At 34.6% G+C, this 22480-nt stretch overlaps 2 protein-coding genes across 4 annotated transcripts; one reads left to right on the top strand and one right to left on the bottom strand.

Moving 5' to 3' along the window:
- The first annotated feature begins 10275 nt into the window (after positions 1-10275).
- Positions 10276-12381, top strand: LOC131609928 (putative H/ACA ribonucleoprotein complex subunit 1-like protein 1). The gene is made up of 4 exons (XM_058881760.1): positions 10276-10531; positions 10667-10815; positions 10926-11041; positions 12043-12381. Exons 1-4 carry the CDS (start codon positions 10369-10371, stop codon positions 12200-12202), a joined length of 588 nt encoding a protein of 195 aa, XP_058737743.1. The 5' UTR covers positions 10276-10368; the 3' UTR covers positions 12203-12381.
- Positions 12382-13514: 1133 nt separating this feature from the next.
- Positions 13515-18871, bottom strand: LOC131609927 (glutamate dehydrogenase 1). 3 transcript variants are annotated; one of them, XM_058881757.1, is made up of 11 exons: positions 18784-18871; positions 18443-18509; positions 15764-15897; positions 15532-15645; positions 15221-15442; positions 15065-15139; positions 14834-14950; positions 14494-14744; positions 14334-14409; positions 14149-14235; positions 13515-13885 (listed from the first exon to the last, which is right to left on the bottom strand). In XM_058881757.1, exons 3-11 carry the CDS (start codon positions 15869-15871, stop codon positions 13700-13702), a joined length of 1236 nt encoding a protein of 411 aa, XP_058737740.1. In that variant the 5' UTR covers positions 15872-15897; positions 18443-18509; positions 18784-18871; the 3' UTR covers positions 13515-13699. The 3 variants fall into 3 exon arrangements, with proteins under 3 accessions (XP_058737740.1, XP_058737742.1, XP_058737741.1); XM_058881759.1 differs by having other exon boundaries at positions 15764-15886; positions 18784-18862; XM_058881758.1 differs by lacking the exons at positions 18443-18509; positions 18784-18871 and adding an exon at positions 16116-16228.
- Between the last annotated feature and the right edge of the window lie 3609 nt (positions 18872-22480).

The raw sequence follows: 22480 nt of genomic DNA, 5'->3' as shown, positions 1-22480 counted from the left end.
GATCTTGGATATATGTTTGTTATCTCTAATATGGTGGACCTAGGGGGTACTTGCGTGATTTGCACTTCAACATCCAAGTCAGATTATGGTTCAAGATATTGGTACTGTAAGTGAAGATTAGAGATCGCGTACCTGAAAATCCTTTGTGAAGGTATTTATAAATTAGACTTGGTGGAGCAGGCTAGATAACAGGTCTCGTGTTATTTGACCTTTGGCCGGCACTGAAGAGTTGCCCCCAAAACTTGTCAAGCATGCTTGATGTTGAGGGAGTTTTCAAGTGGTCGTGGTAGATCTTGGAGGATGTTTGTCCAGGCGTTGGCTGGTTTGTGCGACTTTGGTTTTGCCACAACATAATGGAGAACATGAACATTGAATGCAGTCCCAACATTGAGGCATTTTTACTATTTTTCTCTAACATGTGACCTGAAAAGGTGCAGGGTGACATGACGCAACTTACTGCGCACTTGAGTGTACTTGAGTTCGTTTGTGTTTCATTGATGAATTTTGAAATGGCATCATCATTTGTAAAAGTTAATACTAAAAGAAATATATTAAAATACAATAAGCAATGAGAAACAACCGAACAGAACATAACACAGTGCATAACAAAAGACACACAACCCATCATTACTCCTAAAGTACATCACTCCATCAATGTACTTAGTCAATGTTTCCAAACACAACACACCCTTTAAAGGTAGCTCTTGAACATCTAGATTCAAACAACCTGTAAATATAGCCAAATTCATTTTGGTTTTTCCGTTTAATAGACATCCAAACGTTGCATTACTTTTTTCCCAAACTTTCACAAAACATCCTCCCCAAGGGTATTTATGATTTGAAAGCTTGCATTAGGATACGAAACAAAGGCAAGTTATAAATTATTGAATATAATAGAAAGCAAACAACAACAACAGTATTGCATCAAGCAAATACGAAAAAAAGACTGCACATATTCATATTATACAAACACGTGTTAAGGTATGTGTGATACTAATCAACAAGTGCTCTTATATGAGTTGCTAACAAAAATAAGAAGAAAATAAAACATTCTATAGCAAGTTCTCTAATATGGGTTGCTAACAAAAACAAGAAAAAGACATACGAGCCAGGAAAAAGAAATAACAAACACTGAAGAACATCTCTACACAGCATAAAAAAAAAAGAAATAACAAAAGTTGAAGAACATCTTTAGTCAGCATAAAAAAAGACATATGGTACAAAAAAAAAAAGAAATAACAAACAATGAAAAACATCTTTATACAACATCGAAAAACAAGAAAAAAGACATGGTACAAGAAAAAGAAATAACAAATACGGAAGAACGTCTCAACACGACTTCTAAAAATGAGAAAAAAGACATATGATACAAGAAAAAGAAATAACAAACACTGAATAACATCTCTACACTGCATCAAAAAACAAGAAAAAAGGCATATGGTATAAGAAAAATATATAACAAACACTAAAGAACATCTCTTCACTGCACCAAAAAACAATAAAAAGACATATGATACAAGAAAAAACATACCCATAAGTGTATCACAGTCTTCAACTTGTCTACGTAGGACTTCCTCAAAGTCATAGATTTCATTTGGATACCCAATATCATGAACCACTAAATTCTGAAAAAGAGTAGCATAAGGTTAAAACTCAATGTTGTGAATTACAGTATGCTTCACCATGTCACGTCGAGGAATTGCGACTATAGAGTCCAGATCTTTGAAATGTAAACCTAGTTCCCCTGTCCTCTATTAGCATCCATGTAACTGCCACTTCTTGAAACTCTATGCTCAAGAAAAAGATTTTTCCAAAATCTACAACTGACTTTGTTTCCTTTTTTCCCCGGTTGAAGCTGGAAAATTTATGATATATTTTTTCTTTGAAAAAAGAACAAAAATAGATGAAAAAAATTCTTTGTGACTAAAAAGAAAAAGAAAGACTCAGAGAGTTAGCGAATAGGCAAAAAGAAAATGAACGAATGCAAAAACTACTACATAAAACACCTTTCGTCAAACAATATTACAATGACCTTTCTTTAAACATGGTGGAAACACATTTTTGGGCGCTTTTTTTTTTTACTAAAAGGTATTTCACTACGACCTTTGTTAAACTATGTAGTGAAATGTACAAGGAGTTACAGCGTTTGAGACCCAATTCCTTAATTATTCCAGCTCCTTTTATATCATTACAGTTACTATTTTCAACTGTGGTGTAAAGTCCAATCATTGCATCACAGTTCTTCTTGTCAACTGTGATGAAAAATAATATTTTTTAATATATAGGCGAAAGTGCTATGTCGCCCAGTACATAACAACATTTTATCTCTAAAGAAAACCCTAACATATTTCACTATTTTCTCTCAAAACATAATCATAACATCCATGTCACTTTTCACACATATTGCAACCTTCGGATTCGTCTTCACCAATCGCTACCTTGAGGTTCGTTCATTAAACTTATGTTATGATTTTGTTTACGTTTGTTGTTAAAAATGGGTTCTCATTTTTTCATTTGGTGAATGTTCTTATTTTTTCAGATTTGTCTTCACCAATCTCTACCTCGAGGTTAGTTCATTAAACTTATGCTCCAATTTCGTTTACCTTTCTTGTTAAAAATTGGTTCTCATTTTTTCATTTGGTGAATGTTCTCATTTTTTTCAAATTCATCTTCATCACCTTAACAAAGCACATACTTTGACTATGGTACATATGGCATATGTTGTTATGAAAAAAAATACAAGAAGTATGAAGCTATTTTAGAAATTTCATCCACCTTGTATTTATTTTTCATAGCATCGTAAATTAGATGAACTTCATAATTTTTTCCAGTTCCACGATTAGTTTCAATAAAAGATGTATTCTTGAAACATTTTATTATATCCTGTGTTGTTGTGTTGTTGTATAATGTTAGTGTTTTGTTGCTAAAAGGTATGTTTTTTATTTTGTTGTTTGTATTTGTTGTGTTGTTGTGGAAAAATGATCTCAGAACAGGAACAAAACATTGCTAAGTCACAATAAAAAGGTTTCTTGTGACTTGATAATATTTTGTTCTTTAAATTCTTATGCAGGTTGACAGTAGACGAAGTTGAGTTTATTATATGCTATGTAGATTGCTTGTTTCATTAACCTTTCAGTGAAAACATATTCATTTAAATTTACATAAAAACGTATAGTATGAAAACTAAGTTGTAATCACGTTTTAAATGCTAAAGAGTGTGATATGAATGATGAGCGCATGCGATTCAGAAAACAGTGGGTTGTTAAAGTTGGTTTTCAAGAATAATTTAATTTTCAAATTACATACTTCTTCGTCAATTTGAATGGTTATATTTCTTTAGTGAGGTGTATGGAAAAATAAGCAATCTACGTATATATAATAAACTATGGGTACTTTCCACAACAGTTATCTATTGTAACCGTAATGAAATGTTATTTATGTTCCAAATAAATTGTTGTTATTGGGTTTTGAATCGATTACCTAAATGTATACATCACAACAGTCTTATTATCACGCGTAACTGTTGTGGTATGTAGTGTGCATCCTGCCTTATTATCACGGTCTCAAGATCGTGGTGAAAAGCACCAGACATACAATCACACCTTACCGTACAACAGTTGGTCAAGCATTATGGTATCCCTTTTTCAACTGTGGTGGTATTGTTTTTCCGTAGTAGTGGAGTAAACTGGGACATGGTCTATTATAATTCTAACATATCCCTTAAATGGCTTCCTTACAAACTATCGGCTCGTACAATTCTAACAAACATGAAAAAAAACACAAGTTCATCCATATAGTGTTCTACTAAAAGCATATGACTGTTTCTTATACATTTGAAAACTAACAACTTTATAATTGGTATCTGTTGCTTTCTAATAAACTTGAAAACCATTCATACAAACTTAATATCCAAATAACCAGCTTAATTGGCATTGAACTATTAGGTTGGACACATTGTTCTTTAATAGGTTTCAAATCTTTTTTTCATATGAAATATTCCTGAATAGGTTGGGTTAGACACATGGTTGCTTTCTAATATTAATATTAAAAGATTAGTGGATATGCAACATACATTTCATATTCTACGATGTTGCATTAAAACCATAATATTTTTTGTTTGCTCACATACATTCTGCTTTGGAGATCAAAAAGCTAAACACATATGTTGTATTAAGAAAAATGTAAGTTGATTCATATAGTGTTATACTAAAAGCATATAATGGTTTCTTACACATTTGGAACTATCTCCCTATGAAGGTTTTAGAAAATATTATATGAATTTTCCCTGAGCACATTACAAGATTTTTTTACTTTAAACAATAGAATAATAGACAAGGGTTTGCAAACTATTGCTTAAAGGGTATTTGGCCTCTCTTTTTTATGTGTTGACAAATTTCAAGAAATATGTTGAAAAGCGTTGCTTATACACTTAAGGCTACACTTTTAAACCCGAGGACATAATATAATTGTCGTGTATTCACTTGAAGCCACATTTATGAAATTGTCATTGTAACATAACTGTAGTTTATTACTTTTTTTACAATTCTATTGTCGAGAGTTTTAATCCTGCTTTAACGTGTGTTTTTTTACTCCAATGAAAGTCAAATGAAACCGAGACTAAAAACATATTGAAACAATTCAATTCAATGTACAATTAAAATAAAACAAGCAGAAAAAACAATGGTTTAAGAGAAAACAAATAACATCTCTAGTATTCATCCTCATATGCAGCTCCATCTTCATCTTCAAATTAATATTCACGGCAACATGTATATTGTTGCACAATTTTATTTAAGTTGTTCTTTGCCTCCCAATATTTGGCCTCATCAGGGTACCCACCAGTTACAATCACTTATTCATTCGAATCAGAAAACAAATTTATTATTGACACAATGTTGGCCATATAAGTGTTTGAGAAGCTTATACCAGCAAAACAAGAAATTTTACACGTATTTGAACGCTCGAATTCTTTCATAAAATGATAAGGATATATGGCGACCAAATTTGTCATGTGATGTGATACTTCACCATCAGTAATCCTTCCTCTCAAAACAAAAAACAATCTTATATATTTTCCTGTTGTTTCATTTGTATCACTCAAGCTATGAGTACCTTCAGTAAGCTCTTTTAGTATTTCTTCAACATAAATGCTTGTTTATTATCCACTTACGTAAAAAAGCTTCTAATACCCTCTACAACCATACTTGAGTTTATCAACCAAGCTGAAAAACACAAGAAGGGGGGTTGAATTAGGGATGTTAATTTGCATTTGTTAATGGAGATATCTGTGAGGATTATCTGTTCGAAGCACCAAAGTTGGAGATTTTTCCCCCCGATGACACTTTGGGGCGGGGATTGGGAAAATACCCTCCGCCCCGTGGATTCCTTGAATCCGACCATATTATTTAACTTTTATATTTTATATATTATATAATATATAATTATATAATTTAGATAAAAATATTAATGTATTAGAAAAGTACACTCAATACATGGAATGTACACACTGTCTTCTCTTTTTCTTTTTTTTCAATTATCTTTGTCTCCTCCATTCATCATCTCCTCTATTCTCATCATCACAACAACCACTCTCCTTTGTTCATTGTGTTTATGATAATTACTCCTCAAATTCACTTTACTTCCATAAGTAACATGTTTTTCATTCAATTAATAAATTAGTAGTTATGGATTTGCCACACTCACACATATTAAATGTGTTTTTCATAGATGTATTTTTAGTTTTTAAAAAATAAAGATGCAAAATATATGTGTTTTTTTAAAAGAAAAAAAATAACGTAATACTCATAGTTTTGATCGGGAAGTATAATTTTTTTCTTAAGATTCGATCTCTATGGATCTCCGTGGGGATCTCTGGGGATGGGGATGAGGGAAAATATTCCCCGTGGCAGGGATAAGGGATGGGGATGAAGAATAAATTTTAGGTGGGGGGGGGGAGTGAGGAAGCATCCTCTGAACATTCCATGCCCCGTTGACATCCCTAGGTTGAATAATTTTGAATTTTGCTTTTTTTTCCTGTTAAAATCTCTTATCAGATTCTGGTCACAAGATCAAAATCCCATTTAGAGTCTAATAGAGATAACAACAGACAATATTAATCGAAAATAAATAAGAGATCAAGACAATGCACAAGCAATTATCTTGGTTCCTACAAATCACGAATAGTTTAGTCCCCTTGCACTTCCAAGAGATTTTCACTATAATCGACAACTATGTTTAAATTGACTAAAACAACAAAACAAATAAGCGATTCCATACACTACCGTGCTTTCAATTTTACGGGAGATTACTGGACCATAGGAGGATCAGTCGAGAGGAAAACGTAGAGTTTATGGCCAACCATTTGGGGACTAACCCAACTGAGGTTGCACATAAGGCACATGACATTAGAGGTGCTTATTATACGTTCAATTTTATGGTTAAGCTTTATCAAAAACATATGCAGTAGGCGCTAGATGCAGGTTGAGTACCATCGACATTGCATATTTAGGTGTTACCTTTTGTTCTTGGTCAAAAGTGCAACCTATGTCGATGTGGTTTACCTTAAGTACTCCGTCAACCTGACTTTGATCCATCAACATGACTTTAATTCACGAGTAAAACTAGGGGGTGCCTGCTTGGTTTACCTGTACTCAAAGCTGGGCGAGTGTTGTCATTGGAATACAAAATTGATGATAGGGAGTTGCAAGCTTCTTACGATAATTTCTTGTTACTAATATTTTCGTAATTCACTTGTCACACTTGTTACTAATATTCAAACCATTTTCAAGGATGGATCATTTCTCACTTCCCTCGTATCACTGGGTGGGAAGTTGCATCTAACTATGATGAGGTCCGCCCATGCGCAACCACATTTATTCCTATAAGGGGAATAGTATGGCCAAATCATTCAGAGTCTCTCTTGATCGTGTGATACCACATGACATTTCTTTTTCCTGTATGAGGGTCATCATCAGACACATTCGTTTGATGTCATCTCCTTATACTCTGGTTGGTTGGCATGTGAGTCATCTTTTATGTATCCTTATCTGCTAGAGCGAGCAATGCACGAATTTGGCTACTTGAAAATCATTCTAAGACCTCCATATGAGGTTGCTCCTCCCTCCACCCACCGCAGAGAGATTGATCCTCTACTGGATAATTTTGAGAGTCATCTGGTATTAGAGGAGTATCGCCTGAAGCCCACTCAAGTACAATGATCTTATGATGAGGGCTACATGACATGGTTCTATAGGGTGTTACACATTATCATGACATCCGACGCTCCTACAAGACCATCTAGGCCAACTAAGTTGGAGGTACTTTAGGTTTAAGGTGATCAGGCCGAGAGCTTGACGTCAGTTTGTTGGCGTGTCGAGGAGATGGGTAGAGGAGCCATATAAGTTGGACTATTTGAGGATGACACTTCCCATATGGCCCTCAGACCATGGTTGTCGAGTTACATAATATTGTGCAATAAAGGCGGCAGAGGGTTAACCATACCTAGTAGTTGGTTTATGTTTGGATGTATTAATTTTTTGTATTTTTGCAAATAATAGGTATGATGTTGAATTTTTGGATTAATGTAAAACATTTTATTTTCATTAACTTTAATGTAACTTCATTTAACTTCGATTTTATTGTGATTTTACTACAATATAAGTTAGCCGCAAAAAATTACAATGTCGGGACAATGATGTTGCTCTAAAATGATTCATAAGGATTTCTCGAAGTCCTTAAAAAGATGTTGGAATCTTGTTAATTGCAATGGTAGATTATTTGAGAGATGCATTTTCAAACGTATGAAAGATAATTTTAGTTTTTCAAGAGTGTGATAAGGTTGCAAAGAGTAATGCCCTAAAATTTAGGGGAAATTATTATTCTACCCCATGCCCAAAAGAAGTACCTTTATGTAATTCCTAAAATGCCTTTTAAAACCAGAAATATATTTCCGGTGCACACGATTTCTTTTTAAATTTGATTGAAAACTGGAAGTATATTTGCGGTTTCAAACCGAAAATATAATTCCAGTTTATTCTATAACCTAAACCATAACAGAACCATTTTTATATATTTACGGTTCATTCGCACGTAATATGAATACTTGTACAATTAGGAAAAAAAGGCATTAATTATCGAATAACAAAACGCTACTGAACCATAACTACTGTGTGTGTGTGTGTGTATATATATATATATATATATATATATATATATATATATATATATATATATATATATATATATATAGTGTTGTAGTAGTACGAGATACAAAAATTTAATCCAAACTAAATAACAAAAAGTATAACCAAATAACAACAAAAGTAACAAAAACTACTAGGTATGGCGGATGATGAGTTAGCCTATGATCCTCGAGGCGTTCCTCTGCTGCCTCCTATAAAGCATATCATTTTGGGCCTCCGCCATGATGGCATCTAGAGTTCGTCTAGCATCGGATGCATCAGGAAAGGAACCGCGCTCAACACCCTCCGGTGCAAGCTCCAAGATACGACGACACCTGGGGAAGACGTCAGTGGCATAATCAACCATAGCCTCATTCTCCTCCTCTGGGATCTCCTGATGAACTGGCCTCAGTGGGTTCCTTGGAACAAGTGGTATCATGTATGGATGGGACACTCGGAATAACCATAACATGTAACCGTACTCGTAGTTCTAGTCACATGTAGCTACTGTAGCTTTGGCCTCCTCAGGGACAAGATGATTCTCAAAATCATCAAAAATTTCATCCATATCCCTTCGTCTTACCGTCAGAGGAGCAATTATAGCAGGAACCCGTGGAATAGTCTTGGTGAACCCGAATTGACGCATCACCCACTCAAGCATATATGCATTCTATAGGGGGTGTCAGTTTACTGATCTTCCGCCCATGGCTGATGACCTTGAGCGTATCACGGTCTTGCATAAATATTTTGACGGATTTAATCAACACACTAAAATTCATAAACAAAATCATAACTTAAAATATAATAGAAATAAAATTCAAAATGTATACTTGTCCGTCCCATATACGTCTAGCAACATGGTCAGGGTAAAGAGAAAGAAGGGATAAATCATACGATCCTCCTTCGAAACCCTCAGACGCCGCAGGCTGTGCACGAGCCGCCTCAAGTACCTTTGGAGGCTGGGATGAAGGCTGAGACTGGACCTTTGGTGTTGCATGTGAACCTGAGGTCTCTCCTGCCTCAAATACTGTAGGTGGAGGAGAGGTGCGTCTACGCGAGGACGAGGGAGGTGAATGGTGGATTGGAGAATCCCGTCTGCTGTAGGAGGCCGAACTAGTGGCAGAAGCAGTGGGAGTAGCAGATGGAACACCAAAAGATGAAACTGATGCATCCGATACGTCCTGTCCAGATGCAGAAGGAGGCTGGGATGCCTGAATCTTTTCTCTCCGCACAGAAGCGTGTTGTGCTACCCTACCGTTTCTCAATCGAGATGCTCTGTCAATCATTGTTCCTGTAGAAGCACGAAAAAAATGTTAACTCAAGGACCAATGTTGAAAAACAAGCTTGAAAAAATATAAGTTAAAAAACCGAAAATATACTTCCGGTTTTGTTCTTCATAAAAACCGGAAAAATACTTTCGGGTTCTTCTGCGACTTCAGAGGTGCGTTAATGGCACCTCACCCTCACATAAGAACTCAATTAAACAGTCATTGATCATTGCAAATGCATGTATAACACCTTATAATTGATTTATTATATTCACAACAAGCGACAAATACCTAATTTCTAACCTAAAACACAAATTTAAGTGGATTTTACATAAACTTTAAAATTTTCAAAATCAACTAACTTGGTTGATTGTTGTTGTTTTTGGTTGTTTGATTGTTGCTGGATGCTTAATTCAGAGATGTTTGATGCTTTAGAACGACTTCGGTTGCAAATGCGGTGAATTTTTTGAAAATGAAATTGAGAGAATTGTTGTGTTGTGTTGTGTTTTTGTTTTTGAAACTGCAATGGGAGAGGAAGAGGTAGCGCGTCTTTTAGGTGCCCAACGAACCAAAAATATATTTCCGATTGCATACCGTAGTTATATTTTTGATTTGTTCCAATATTAATGTCAAAATTGGTGCATACCAAACATATACTTTCGATTTTGAGGAACACTTTTGAAATTTCGCGTGTTGCATCAAAAAAAATGGGGTGGAAAAAGAATTTTCCAAATTTAGGGAGTGACCAATTTTAACCGGGCCTTTAGCCTTAGTCTAAAAGAAAAACCACGCGGCCCAAATAAGTCTCGTTACAACCCTAATATTCATTCCAAAACCCTAAACCCCTAAAGTTCCTCTTCTCTCTCTCTCTCTCACAACATTTGCTCTGTCTCTCTCAATTTCACCATCGTAAACAGACAATGAGGTCTCCAAGAGGTGGTGGCCGGAGTGGTGGTTTCAGAGGCGGTCGTGATGGAGGATTTAGGGGAGGCCGTGACGGTGGCTTTCGTGGTAGAGGTGGTGGTCGTTTCAGCGGTGGTGGACGTGGCTTTCGTGATGAAGGACCTCCCTCTGAAGTTGTAGGTGAGAAATTTCTTTAAGCCCTTGTCTATGAGCTTTTTTTTTTTTGTTGAAAAAATAGATATTTTTCTATTGTTGTGCTGAAGCCAAAGAATGGTTTATGTTTATCTGAGTTGTTTTTGTTTTTGGTTTATGCAGAGGTCTCAACCTTTATCCATGCTTGCGAAGGAGAGGCTGTCACAAAACTCACACATGAGAAAATTCCGTATTTTAATGCTCCCATTTATCTTCAAAACATGACTCAGATTGGAAAAGTTGATGAAATATTCGGTCCTATCAATGAATCTGTAAGTTTCGATCTCATGATTTGAGGTTGATTTCTATTGTGATGTTATTTTTCTGCTCAAATGTTATTTTTCTGCACTAATGTGATTTTTGTGTTTAATTTTGTGTGTAGTACTTTTCAATCAAGATGATGGATGGGGTTGTTGCTACTTCTTACTCTGCTGGTGATAAGTTTTATATTGACCCAATGAAACTCTTGCCTCTTGCAAGATTTCTTCCTCAACCTAAGTATGTTCTCTTTCACTCTCTTAAAATTAAGTTGTTAGTTTGATTGGTACAATATTGTATTACATATGTTTGCTATACTATGTTTTAACTTTGCCAGAAAGTGCTTTATTTTTCATATGTTGTAGGTGTGTTTGCTATCTAAATGCATCATCTATTCTTCAACTTTTAATATATTTTTGTTATTAGCTGTTTTTATTTCACACGAAGCATGTTGTGTTTCTGTTTTAATTATAAGTTTTTTTCATGGAAAATGGATGAGTATACGACCTTTTGTATGACGTTATCTGTTATGGTTATATATTTTTTTATTTAAAGAGTTCTCAGTAATATGGTTGTTGAGATCTATGTTATTCCTCACATTAATCCATGCTAATAATGCCTAATTGTGAGTGTGAGTGGGTGAGGATTTCTATGCTAATAATGCATAATAATGCCTTTTTGTTTTTGAAAGTTTGATTTCTAGATCCAAGTTTCTATTGAAATGTTTTGTTTGAGAAGTTTTTAATATAAGTTGTCTGTGTTTGTCAGCAATTTTTAATGAAACTTCTCATCTTTGAGACTCCGTATTTATGTCTTTTGAGGGGAAAATGAAGCAGTTTCTTTTAAGCTTTTAGATTACGTGAGTATGTATGGTTACCGAGAAATGATGTAAACATTTAGTTTTGGTCTCGGCTATATATTCGGACATGCTATAGTTGTATGCTTACTGAGAAATGATGTCGACATTTAGTTTTGGTCTCAGCTATATATTCAGACATGCTAAAAAATAGATATAACTGACACTGTCCTGACATTATGTTGCAAGTCTTGCAGCATTCCACCTTTCACTATGTCAATATTGTTATGAAGTTGTGTCGTTGAGTGGAATAAATTGTTGTTTTGGTGTTTTAGGGTTTAAAGTGGTTTAAAGCTATTTAGGTTAACATGACTGATTGATTGTTACATTTTTAATAAAGTGGTTTGAAGCATTCATATTAACATTATTGATTACTGTATTGTAGGGGACAAGCATCTGGTGGTAGAGGTGGAGGAAGAGGCGGAGGAGGTCGTGGTTTTGGTAGAGGACCTGGCCGTGGAAGTTTTCGTGGAAGGGGTCCACCAAGGGGAAGAGGTCCTCCTAGAGGACGTGGTGCTCCTTTCCGGGGAAGGGGTAGATACTAAGAGAATCACCATTTTATGTAATTTTTGTTTTTGGTTCAATCATTTTGTTCGGACAGTGTTTCAATTTGAATTGATGTTGAATTTCTATCTATTTTCTAATGTATTGTAGGGTTCTATTTGATCTTGGTCTGTTAACTTACTAGGTGTGATGATACTCACAGTAATCCTTGCCTATTTCAGTCCGATATCTCAATAGAACGTTATAGTCTGATAGTGGTGCAAGAAAATATATGTTCTTCATTTTCACAATGGTGGCTTATTTTTGCATATTAATGTTAAAGTTATGCTCTTAATCTCGGAAAGAGGCGTGATGCGGTTAACCTAAGTCGTCTTCATCTTCACTTCCTTTGCCACTAGCATCCTCTTGATCCTCTAATATATTCTTGATTATTAAATTTATGTTTGAATTTGCAACAGTGAAATCAATCTCATTCCAATAAAAAAGAGCTATGTATTGCTCATGCTTTCTTATCACAAGCATCATTCTAGCCTGTTTGCTATTCTTTGATATTGTTCTTGGATGATAATGGTTGAGTAGAATTAGTTGGAGGAGTTGTCATGGTTGTTGGTAGAGGTAGAGGCAGAAATTAAATAAAGCAAGAAACAAAATAACAGAAGCAGAAATAAAGATGATGATGGAACAGAACCAAAATACTTGAAGCATAGTTGATGATGTGGAATGGAGAGAAGAGAACGATGGAGCAAACATATTTAATGAGCGATGGAGAGCAATAGCAGCTCCGATGGTGATGTATGAAGGAGAGAAGTGTCGTGTCATACGAGAAAACAAAACCAAATCGCTACTGAAATGCTTTCGAACAATCAGAATTAGGATTTTTACATTTTTAACTTAAGTTTTTTGACTCGATCCAGTTTGCAAAAAATAGAAAAACGGCCGCTTCAGGTCGCGTCTGAACCGCTCCAGGACCCGATATCACGGCCGCTCAAGCCGCTTCACCATTTCCGCTGTATCAGCACCACCGAAAGCGGCCTCACCCGCTATTCACAATAGAGTGTTAAACTAACGATTGTTAAGAGTTTTTTTTTATGGGTGATGTCAACAATCGCTTTCTTTTTGGTCCTTACAATTGCTCTTAAATGGGTTGCTCTTTTATATAATGTCGGCCAAGTGAACTGTTCATCGCACTACAAGTAAATGTAAGAAGCAGAGTTTAGAAGAATACAATTGAGCTGAAGTTGATAATGTAGCCCAGAAGCTGCTAGCTTGGTAAGTTATATTAATAATATGGTGGATATTGAGCTTAATAGGATCTCAATCCCTAGTATTGTAAGGGGAGTATGAGACATTAGGTGTAAAAATGCATGTAGCTAACTCAGTTAGCAAATAGAATATTAACTCAAGAAAAGTACAGAGTCCTCATTTTTAATCTGTGACAAAGTTTGCGGTGAAAATACAACTCACATAACACATGAAAGCAACAAAAACTTTTTAACCGAGACTAAAAGCTCTCTTTTATTTAAAGCAACAACAAGTTCTCATGCTTCCCAACCCCTAAGGACAGTAGCCCTTGCCACACGGTTAACTCCTAGACTGAATGCTCCCATTCGAAGATCACATTCATGAGTTTTGCACATGTCTTTCACATCTTTGAATCCCCTGGTCATGTAGTTTTTTAGCTCATTGTTCACTTTCTCCTCATCCCACATGAACCCTTGTATGTTCTGTGCATCACAAAAATTACCACACAAGCACAACAAAAGATTAGATTAAAAGAGTTTACACTGACGTTCCGACACAAACACCAGACATGACATTGACATGACAAATAACCATTAATAATAATTTGAAATATCTTTAAAGTTATATCTTTAAAGTTATATCGCTAAGTCTTCAATATAAAGTGTCTGTGGCTCTGTGCTATATAGATTATAAGTCTTCGATTCTATATGAAATTAGAGTTTGATTATATAAATATAGCTGTTACCTGAACCCACTCAAAGTAACTAACAGTAACACCTCCTGAATTTGCATATATGTCAGGGAGGATCACAACACCCTTTTTCTTTAGAATCTGCAAGTTAAGAAGGTAGTTTAACAACATAGCATTCATTTCTTCATTCTAAACTTGTTTGAGAAAGAGAAGGAGAGAAAAAAGAATATGAAACTAACCTCATCAGCTTCTGGATCAGTCGGGTGATTGGCTGCTTCTACTATAAATTTTGCCTTGATTTCATTTGCATTTTCCCTTCAACAATACCAAAAGAATAACAAAGTGAATTAGCCTTAGATCTTCCCATTATCATTCAACTTTACAATAGAAAAGCACCACCTGTTGATGACACCCCCAAGAGCTGCTGGGATTAAAACATCACAGTCTTCTAGTAATATCGAGTTTGGATCAAATGAATCAGCACCATCAAATCCTTTTACTCCCCTGGTCTCTTTAGTATGCTTGAGTAGGCTTGGAATGTCAATACCTTTGCTGTTCTTTATGGCTCCTGTTATGTCACTCACAGCAACAATTTTTCCACCTTTCTCATCAATCAATTGTGCAGCCCAAGATCCTACATTTCCAAAACCCTGAAAAAAAATACACAATTTCGGATCAAAATGCTAAATCCAAAAATACTTTTGATTCCTAACAATAAAATAATGGGCATAAAAAATACCTGAATAACGAATCGTTGTCCAGATATACTTTTCCCATTTTCATTCAGTAAAGCCTCTGTTGCAAAGAGGACTCCTCTTCCTGTAGCTGCATCTCTACCTAGAGATCCACCAAGATCCTAGTTTGAAAAAGAAAGTAAAATTAAAAAATTGAATGGTTTATTAAGCATGGTTTTCTCTAAGCTCAGTTGCCATGGGAATGAAGCTAGAATCACAAACAAACAACTACTTACTATTGGCTTTCCTGTCACAACTGCAGGCGAGTATCCGTGAAATTTGGAATATTCATCAAGTATCCATGCCATGGTCTGCATACATACCATACAATAAGATAATTTGGATTCCAAAAGTTAAAGTTTCAGAAATTTCTAAGCCTGTGCACTACTAACCTGTGGTCCTGTTCCCATATCAGGTGCAGGCACATCCATGTGAGTTCCAATTAGATCATGAATTTTCTGAGTAAAAACTCTGGTAAGCCTCTCTAACTCAGATATACTTAGCTCTGAAGGGTTACATCCTATCCCTCCTTTCGCGCCACCGTAAGGTATATTCGCTACAGCTGTTTTCCATGTCATTAGTTGTGCTAAAGCATTCACTTCATCAGGATCAACCTAATCAGTCCAATAAACCATTCAGAATCAGAACTTTTTATTTCTAGTTTTGTTTCTATAAGATTTCGTAATGTTAGAATATAAATAACCTCAGGATGGTATCTGATCCCTCCTTTCATAGGGCCTCTAGCGTTATCATGTTGAACCCGAAACCCAATGTAAGACTGCAACGTTCCGTCGTCTTTCGGAATGGTACATTCAACCTGATTTTTCATCACACAACAGTTTTATTTTAACAACATAAGCATAAAACAGAACATACAAAACAAGAGCAATAAACAAATTTGCAAGAATAAAGAACAATTTTGCATGTTTAATTACCTTGATCTCTCTGAATGGAATGAGTAAACTTTTCTCAAGTTTGGAATCCAATCCCAAGAGTCTAGAAGCCAACTTAAAGTTCCTGTTGGTAGCTGCAAGTGCATTCATTTTTCTATTTGCTAACTACAAAAGACCTAACACAATATTCAATCTTCTGTCAAAAGATAGATATATACACGAGACGCGGAAAACAATCTTGCAGTGTTACTTTTATTAAAATTGAAACTATATAGAATAGAAGTTTCTGGTAGATGAAAGCAGATCCATTTATAGCAATATTTATATGAATACACAAGAGCAGCCATTGTCAATGTCAACAAATATAAACTAGTAAGAGTTTGGTACATCTCACACAAAATAAATGGATAAGCTAGAGCCAGCAATGTGCCATGCCATGTGTATCAAAGTCACCAATTGACCATAAAGAGATTAGAATCAAAGTGTATCAATTGCTTAAATCACCTAAAACAAGTTGTAATTGAAATATCACCTAAAAAATTGTCACACAATTTCTAGAAACCTTAATTAAAGCTTTTTAACAACTTTTGCATGAAGTGTGCAGCCAAACAAACCATCAAGAAGGTTGAAATGGTTTTGAATTTGTATCTTTATTGAAATTGTGAGAATCATTTGGTTCTAATGACTACAAAATAAAGTGAAGAGCCATATAGGAACTAAAAGAACAACAAAGCTGTAGCAAAGCTAAATGACTAAATCCGTTGTATCATAACTGTCAGATAAGAGGCCACATAAATTATTCATTTTCACACATATATACCTGTTTCACGGCTTATTCTGCGGATCATTATTTCATGTTGTTATATTATAATTTGGGAACAAACACAAGTGACACTCTTCATTTTCTGTAATTTTAGATATTGATTCTGTGAAATAAATTTTGATGGAACAATTTTAAATGGATTTTATTTATTTCCTGATCGAGCTATAAATGATTATAACTCTAAAACTAAATGAGTACAATTTTATTTTATATTTAAAAATATAAATAATTTACTTAAAAATAAAAAATTTATAGTTTAATTCTTTCTTTCGCTATATTTTTTCTTGTACTCTTAAATGGTGTGTCTAAGTCTTGTCTGGCCATATAAGACTTTCTTCAACAACCATTCAATTTTATTTTATTTTATTTCTTAATCTAATAGTAAAACTTTAGGACTCCCGAACAGTCTTTGGGGGAAGAAGAGAGTAGCGAAAAAAAATCTTCTATTTTTTTAGTCTATTTGTAGATGATAATAAATTAAATATTTTTAATTAATATATTTTTAATTGAGACAATTGATCTAAGCCTCCGAAAATTCTCCTCTAACATAATTTTTGAGTTTTTCTAAATTAAAAAGAAACTTATATAAAAAATAATCTCCCAAAATTCTTTATTATTTTTATCCCCCTCACAAACTTCTAAACAAACTCTAAAATAAACTATAAAATACGATGGATTTAAAAGTTAATTAAGACTATACTGTATTTTAGTACAACATGTGGCAATGTTAAACTTGATCAAAATTATCATTTTTCGATTACGTCGAGTATCTGCCTTCCACTGTACCCCATTGGGCAGTATTAATCTAAATATCTGATGACCTTTATTTTTTTCTCCTATTTTTGTGCATAATACTTAAATATATATGAGCCTCCCCCAGTTGACATATTGTTCTACTTTTATATTTTGATGACAAGCTTGTATCCAACCAAAAAAAAAAATATTATTTTAAGAAATAGTTTTAACTTTTAGCAACATTTGGTCCAAATAAAATCTTTTAAGCCACACTTGGTTTTTGTGTAAGAAAATGCTAAGCCAACATAGCATTTCACTACTTTATTTACTCAAATAATTGATACAAGATAAAATGAATAAAGTCACAAGCACGCTTTATTAATATAGGAATACATTACACAAGTTTGGCTCATAGCATAATCGTGAACATTTTGAATACCACATCAACAGGCCTAATTTGTCCCAGTTTATAAAATCTTTGACAGTTTTTTTCTATATATATTAAAACAAATTAATAGTATAATTACTTTGTATAAGACAAATTATAAGACAAATTGACAGTATTATAATAAATGATATATTGAGAAAAATATACACATGTAAAAATTTGCAAAGAATTTTATATTTAATAACAAATTGTCTGTGATTCTTAATTATGTTATCCAGTTCTTGCACATATCCAACCAGTTCAAGTACACATCAGTTTCTTATCATTCACAGACTAATCAAATAAAAACAAATGGACTAGTAATTGACTCTGAAGCAGTCAAGATTATGATCTTTTGACAACCAATATTATGCGATACAGGTGCAAATTACAAAAAGATAAGTGGTAGTAGTAGATAATTAATTCATCATGCATTCATGTCCTGATCTAGCCATCTTCCATCAAGAGATTCAAACAAACCATGCAATGCTGAGATGAGGAACTTTGGATAAATTCTAATCATAAGGTTTTAAAACTCAATTGATCCGTAATTAGATACTATCATGATCAGAGGCAAAGAGCCACATATGACATTAGGTAGTAAATTACCAGCATGAAACTTCTAATCTTTAGAATCCAACCACACAAAACTTGAAAGAAAATTTAAATTAAAGCAACATAATTTGTTCAACAATATTGATAACATTGAAAATGCAATATAGTTGAGAAAACATACCAAGAAATGTAGAAGGAAATGCTTTGCTGAACCAAACTTAGCAAATCACGTTGAAATGGTAGAAGTCCTACAACCAAACCAGGATTTAAGAAGCCCCAAAAAACTAAATGAGAATAAGAATTGTATTCCCTAACAAAGGAATCTAATTCAATTTCAAAAAGCAAAATCTTTGTTGCTAGCAAATATGACAGAAGCAACACAAGTCACTCAAATAAACATGCTTTGGTCAGAGAATCACACTCTGCAACAGAATATGATACTTAAATGGTTATAGGGTCCTTTCACAACACCCACTAGGTACTATATAGCATAGCATAAGAATTCTAAAAACTCAGCCATACCTTGAGTTGGGCATTACAACAAACACTTGATGAGCATCATTTCAGTACTATTCTAAAAGAGTATAGCATAAAATTATCAAAAGAAAATATGGGTTACTTACCATTGCAATACTAAACTTATATATATAAAAAAAATTGGTTCTTTGTTTAATTATGTGAATCCAACGCGATTACCACATGTCATAATTAATCAAAATCACATCACAATGTTTGTCCTCACATGTTTTTGTTTATCTTTTCCAAAAATGTAATTGCATATGACACACTCAGCTAAGATTAGCTTAGATATGTTACCACACTATTCTGTTTTTCCTTGTCCCTAAACAAGGTCACAGATGGTAACTACTACTAGTATGGTGTTTGGTTTCCCAAGAAGATGGATATTTCCAACTTAATAGTTCCACCATATTCTCTAGAAAATGTAACAAACTAATCCCCTCACAATTATCTCTAATTAATGTAAGGCGCGCGGAGTGGTCAATGGTCTAATCCATAGAATTGATATCATATTAGAGTATATAGGTGAAATCTAACTAAATATTTATAAAAGTGTCACTAAATATAAAATCTCATTAAAATATTTATCTCTAATCAATTAACCAATGTAATACTTGAAATTATTTTTCATATGTTTAATTTTTAGTTTCTTTAAACTTTTGTTTATAAACGGCCCTTCATTGAAAATAAATGAGAGTACAAAAAGGTTCTAGATGACTAACCCCAAAGTTGGACCACTACAATTTATTGTTCCAAGTATGGCGTTCGTTGAACTTGTCATATATACTGTCCATTTCTTCTTTTACTTCATCACCCAGCCCCACCCCACCTAGCAAAATTACAACCTTTTTACCCCCACCATCTTCTCTTCGAGAAAACAAGGACTTACTTTATAATAGCGACATGTAAAATATATAAAACATAATAAAGATAAGATATGATATAAATAAAATAAAATTTATTTAATTATATATATATATATATATATATATATAAAATAAATTTTAACTTATTGTAGAAGACAACGATCAACACAACGTCGCACTAAGATGATCGGAGGTTGGAGTGAATTTGCTTTGATTTTTTGTGTTCGGAAAAATGGAGGAACAAAGGGTTCCCACAGACGGCGCCACTGATCGTACCTGATCAGTTTGGATCGTCAATGACCTTCAACAGCTGGACTTCGAATGTATGAAGGAGGTGTTCCTGCAAGGTACTCCGATGCTAAAGTGAGAAGAGAGAGCAATCAGAGTGCAAGTACAAGGTAAGAGTGAGAATGAATGAAGTTACGTGATCCTCTATGGAAAGAGGGTATTAATATTCCTCGTCGCTGGGCCAAGCTCTCCACTTCATATTGGATGCCCAAGCCTATAATGGATGTTCCTACCCGCCATATTGACGACGGTTCTTCTTGATGCATGAGTATACTCGCGACAACCACGGCCTCGTCAGTTAGAGTCAAGAATAACCCTGCTCATTTGTCGGGCAGGTGTGTACACGCTCGGGCAGGTTCTAAGCGTGCCTTTTCCTTGACTTAGGCTAGATTGCGCCTTGCACTATACTTGGGCCAAGTGTCGGCCCAGTCCAGAACACCCAACATGCTCCCCAGTTCCACTTGTGAATGACCAACAAGTCGATAAAGTACTTAAGGTATGCCACATCGGTGTAGGTTGCACTTTTGTCCACGGACATGGACGTGTCACCGAAGAATAGAAGGTAACACCTCAAAGCACACTCCCAGTGGTAGGAAACATGTAGATCATCATCGTCGACATCATCGACCAACTCCAAATTATCTTCATATAGCTTATTAAAGTATGAAAATTTAGCATGAGCACCTCTGGTGCTCTCACACTGCATTAGAGAATCAACTGGATCAGCTCCTAAATAAATGTCCATTATCTCCTTGGATTCATCACGTTTGATCTTGGAATGATCAAGTAACTTCCCCCTGATGGGAAGGTGTAGAAGGCAAGGGACGTCATATAGTGTAATCGTCATCTCACCTAGGGAAGTGGAAAGATAACATTTCTTTATGCCATCTCTAAGTAAAAGCCCCTTGCATATCATGACAAATGGTCTTTTACCTAGAGCAACACAGGCCGACAGGACCAAAGTATCAGATGATACTCTATAAACAATCATCCTCGGGATGATAAAGCTACAAAATCGTTCTGTTGTGGTTAACAAACTTCAAACATTTGCACTCCTGATAAGAAATATAACAATATCAGTCGCAAGGAATTTGTATAAAATATATAAATACAAACCATTAACAAATATACCTCTTTAGCCCATACATGTCCAACAACATGATCTCTATAGTATATCAGTAAAGAGGTGTCAGAGGGCCCTCTCGGATAACCCTATGCAAGGACACCATCATGTGCATCCGGAGCTCCTGTGCATAACCATTGGGAGCTTCAGGTGTATCCCGGTCTTCATGAGCAGGGGATATGTGCCCCTGGGATAGGACCCTTGAAACAGGCGGATCCTATAAATCGATGCTTCCCCATCTAGAGGCCTAGGAATGATTCCCCACCTAGCTCTAGCTTGCTCATTCTAAAGTATGGCCCTCTCACATCGAACGAACGCGTGCAGGGTTTTCACTGTCGAGTCTCATTCAGTAATTGTTGACTGCAATCAATTTTATTAAAAAAACAATGAAATGACATCAGTTTGCATCCGGGCAAAATCAAAATATTTCAATATATGCATCTCCGAAAACCATTAGGACACAATTTGGAGACGCGTCTCCGAATAAACTCGTGTTTCTAATAATGACAAAAACTCAGACCAGTCTTGCCCTAACCTACAAAAATGTAGCCATATGAAAGTGGGTGTCTCTAAAAACTACCTATTTCGAATGTGAATACTACCTAATGCATTTAAAATAACATATTTTACCTAATACATTAATCAAAACTGAAAAAAAGTTAAAGGAGAAACTTACTCAAAAAAGTGTTGAGGATGAAAAATGTTGAATGTAGTAAGTGGAGTGAGTTGGGATTGAAAAACTTGAAGCAGAGGTAATGAAGATCCTTGAAAATGGAATGGAAGAAAGTTGCTCACGAGTTCCATTGGGTATGTGAAGCACGAGTACTCTATTTTAGGTAAAGTATTGGTACCGGGAATCGATACGCGTACGGTACTCACCCGGTATGCACCAAAGTCATACCAATTTTTTTAATTTTATTTTTAAGTTGGTACACCAACCTGTACACATTTGGTACCACGTACTTGATTTTTTTATTTTTTTTCCAGATGGTATAATTTAAACTATTTTTTACTAGATAAAAATTAGGTTATATATTCTATTTATAAAAAAAATGAAAGAAAAGTCAATATATTGCATTGAAATTTCTTTCACGCCCAAGTTCTTCATTTTCTCCTAAGAGAAATTGGAGCACATATGAATTTATTCACTCATTGAAAAAAAATAGACTCAATCCAATGAGGGCCGAGAATTTAGTTTTTGTTTATACAAATCTCCGTCTTCTCTCGGAGAAATAATAAGGTTTATAATGAAGGAGCAACAAAAATGTGAGATATTATTGAAGATGAATGAGATCTATTTGATGGTATTGGAGATGAACATATTAATATTCAGTCATAATTTCATGATTTATTGATACTTTTTAAGTGTGATTTATTTATGTTGCTGGCTGCACAGATATTAACTTTTTTTAAGTAAATTATT

This window comes from Vicia villosa, linkage group LG6 (genome assembly GCF_029867415.1).
Source record: "Vicia villosa cultivar HV-30 ecotype Madison, WI linkage group LG6, Vvil1.0, whole genome shotgun sequence".
Lineage (NCBI taxonomy): Eukaryota > Viridiplantae > Streptophyta > Magnoliopsida > Fabales > Fabaceae > Vicia > Vicia villosa.
Note: the sequence above shows the minus strand (reverse complement) of the source record. Positions and strands in the feature narration are given on the sequence as shown.